Raw genomic sequence first — 3,573 nt, 5'->3', positions numbered from 1 at the left:
CTTCAGTGAGAGAACGCAGAACCATTGAAATAATTTTCCTTCAATCTCATTTTTTTTTCACAACACCATGTCTTGTTAGGGGGCTCTGCAAATTCTAAATTAAACATAATAAATATAAACACAAATAAATATTTTTTTGTTCTCATAACAGGGCTCCTCCACCTTATGACCAATGATTTATAAATGCTTATTGTGCATAATATTAGGCCAACACAGCAGATGTTTGGTAGAAGGTTTTCTGCATGACAAATCATAACAAGAACTTTATTACATTAGTGAAAACAGCAGTCATTTGAAAAAAATCGAACTTCAAGAACTTTAATGACAGTCAAAAAAAAAAAACATATGGCGCAACTGAATTGCCAATACGGGTTTCCAAACATAAAACGAAAGGTCGACTTGAAAAATAAACAGATTTACAACTCTGCGGTTCCAAACAAAAACGTCATCCACTTAAAAGTCCACTTGAAGAATTTAGAGTCCAAAACTTAATTCTGTCGGGGAGTTATTTATCCGACCCTGAGCGGCGGCGCCACTAACACGACTCCATCGCCTCGGACAAACAGCATGGGGATGTTCCGCTTCGTTGACTGCAAAACAAACCGGTTATGCATGTCAACACATTGATAGATGGCTTCAATTAAATTAAAGAAAAAAGAAAATTTGAAAACTTGTTGCCTCGCTGCCTTATCAGGCAATGACTTTGTAGGCGTTTGGACATGAAGGTTCGAAACCTCACGAAACTGATTTCAGACAGACTTCTGAGGCAGCGAAACAGTTTATTAATGATCCACAGCAAAATAGAGCGAGCTTTGGTGAGAACTAAGTGAATATTTAATTACTACAATAGTCATTTTTTGCTAGAAATTACATCAGAAGTGAAAAACGTTGATCAAAAACGTACATTTACACACAAACTGACGACCAGCCGCAACTTTCAGACGACATATTTATATTTTTAGCTGTCACATAATGGTAAGCACAGGATTGTGGGATATCAAAGGCAGTGAAGGATAAATCTGCTGCCTTCAAAACTCGATCAGATGAAGGGAGTGAAACTAACATTGGATTCGGATGCGCCTTGATGCCTTCCTACCTTTGAATGCTTCCTCTGAAGGCGGCATTGTTAAGCTTTCATACGCAGCCAGTGTGATGACGAGAGGATTTTATTCGTAAATATTTTTCAATATTAAAGATAAGGGGCCCTATTTTAACGATCTGAAACGCAAGTATCAAGCGCGAAACGCAAGTAACTTTGTGGGCGGGTCTCGACACAAATCTAAAATGGGTTGGTCTGAAGTAGCTTCATTATTTATAGGTGTGGTTTGGGCATAACGTGAAATAAACCAATCAGAGCGTTATCTCACATTCCCTTTAAGAGCAGACGCACTTGTTCCATGGCGGATTGCTATTATAACGGCGGATTTGCCAGGCGCGCGTCAGGAGCGGTTCACAGCCGAGGAGACCGACGTTCTCGTCAGGGCCGTAAAAGACAGAGAAGTGACATTGTATGGGGATGGAGAAACACACCCAAATTAGCTTCGGTTAAACAGGCGTATAATAATTTGGGTAAATGTGTAAGCTAGATTTATGCCTATTTTTCACTTCTTCATGGACACAACAATGATTTCCCTTGTGTGTTAATATTTTTCCTTGTAATAATGTATGGTTTTCTAAAAATGAAAACTGCTGCGTCTGTGTGTAGATGAGATGAGCAAAGTGTATGTGCGTTGTGCACACGCTACATTGATTATGGCCAAGCATGCGCCCTTAAAATAGCATATGAATAACATGCGCAATGCGCCACTGACTTTAGACTAGGTTTTTCCTGGTCAGTGGCGGAATTGTTTTCTAAACCTGCAAAATAGCACCAGGGAACATTTGCACTGAAACACGTCTCGTCTTTTCGCTGAACCGCCCCCGGGAGCGTAAATGCATTTCCTAGTTCACTGACGTGCGTCTGTCGAGGGAAAAGTCTGCTGTGCGCGGGTGCAAAATAGGAATGATACATGCGTCGGTGTACAAAGTAAATTGTGCTGGGTGCAAGAGAGGGCCCTAGAAGTGTCCCAATCCTACATCAAGGTGTAATGTTTAACTGATTTTCCTATTTGCTGCTGTTACATTGATTGATATTTGCTGTACTTTCTATTTATCACCAATATAAGGTTTATTATAATTTACTTATGCATTCTGATGCAACAGATTGAAGAAAAACCCTTTAGGATTCTTCACTGACATTCAATTTTATAATTAAACAGAACATACACATGGAGGAAAGCAGCAGCCGTTACCTTATAAATCTCCTCATACGTCTCCTCGTCGATCTCCACAGTCGTCACCGTCTCTTCCACATCGCCGAGGATCATGTTTAAGTGCTGGTCATAGGCCTAATGTAAAATATTATAAATGTTTGATATCACATAATCATGCACAATTAAACAATTTCTAATTTTGATGATGCAAAACAGCAATGATGTTTCAAATCATTTTTGTACAGCATGATGTATAAATACTGTACACACACACAGACACAATTGCATTATATAATACGATATCATATCATATATCATATATGTAGTTTGTGTTGTCTATGTCCTGTTGAGCATGAACTTTGAGCCAGTGTTGTTTAATAACGCCACTGGAAAGTTAAAACAGTTTCGTTTATCATTGTGTTGTTGTGCATTGTAGAAATACACCGGTATTAAAAGGAAGGAAAACTGCACATAAGTACCGACTGAATGAATGAATGAATGAATGCTGTCTGTGTGTGTATGTGTATGTATGTGTATGTGTAATGTGTGTGTATATGTAATGTGTGTGTTCTCACGTGCAGTCTGCCGCGCAGCTCTCTGTCGTTCCTCATCTTCACGTAGATTCTCTCATCCAGACTCAACCGGATCAGATCCAGTGGCTCTTCTACAGTGTTGGTGGTTTGTTGCTGTAAATTAAGTTTCATTAATATATATAGGCGTTATTATTGTAATGGATGACCATATGAGCAACCGTCTGAGACCTGCTGAATATAAACTGCCTCGACGTACTCGTGTGCTCGGAGAGACACGAATGAAAACACCAGATGTGTTTCAGCTCCGCTATTATCAAACAAATAAAAACATTCTTGTAAATGCAACAAAATATCATACCTGCTCAGCGTCGTCCGCCATCTTTCAAAGTTACCCAAACTGCTTTTCGTTTGTCTCTCAAAATCATTGGGCGGCAAATGTGTGTGTTTCCTGTTAAACCGACGCGTTCCTCCAGAGGGCGCGTGAAGGCCCAGGAAACCGAATCCGCCTTTGAGTCGCATTCAGATCTTACAACAGTTTGTGTACTATGTGAGAAGTGTGTACAAAACCTACTATAACCTTTTACATGTATTCGTTCTAACTACTGGTAGCTGACATATAAATGAACATTTGCCCAACCAATCTCTCTAAAAACACTTTTTAAAAACACGTGCCCGGTAACCACAAACGTCTGTGATTGGTCCATTCTGGCTAGCGTTGAGAAAAGTATCTGGTAACACACAGTAACGCCGTTTACCATTACATGCGCTCTGGTAATTTCACAGAGAAA

General features: G+C 39.7%; 1 protein-coding gene across 1 annotated transcript; it reads right to left on the bottom strand.

Annotated features, from left to right (window-relative positions):
* Positions 1-302: 302 nt before the first annotated feature.
* Positions 303-3,255, bottom strand: lsm3 (LSM3 homolog, U6 small nuclear RNA and mRNA degradation associated). Its single transcript, XM_084117894.1, has 4 exons — positions 3,144-3,255; positions 2,828-2,938; positions 2,292-2,387; positions 303-590 (listed from the first exon to the last, which is right to left on the bottom strand). The coding sequence occupies exons 1-4, from the start codon at positions 3,162-3,164 to the stop codon at positions 510-512; spliced, it is 309 nt and encodes a 102-aa protein (XP_083974020.1). The 5' UTR covers positions 3,165-3,255; the 3' UTR covers positions 303-509.
* Between the last annotated feature and the right edge of the window lie 318 nt (positions 3,256-3,573).

This window comes from Abramis brama (genome assembly GCF_963993115.1).
Source record: "Abramis brama genome assembly, chromosome: 6".
NCBI lineage: Eukaryota > Metazoa > Chordata > Actinopteri > Cypriniformes > Leuciscidae > Abramis > Abramis brama.
Note: the sequence above shows the minus strand (reverse complement) of the source record. Positions and strands in the feature narration are given on the sequence as shown.

What these genes read in the sequence shown, in the direction of transcription:
- lsm3 (XM_084117894.1), bottom strand. Translation starts at nt 3,164, where the DNA reads ATGGCGGACGACGCTGAGCAG. An exon ending in AGCTGCGCGGCAGACTGCAC is followed by an intron (nt 2,388 to 2,827) that starts GTGAGAACACAC and finishes ATTTTACATTAG; the next exon opens with GCCTATGACCAGCACTTAAA. An exon ending in CGTATGAGGAGATTTATAAG is followed by an intron (nt 591 to 2,291) that starts GTAACGGCTGCT and finishes TTTGTTTTGCAG; the next exon opens with TCAACGAAGCGGAACATCCC.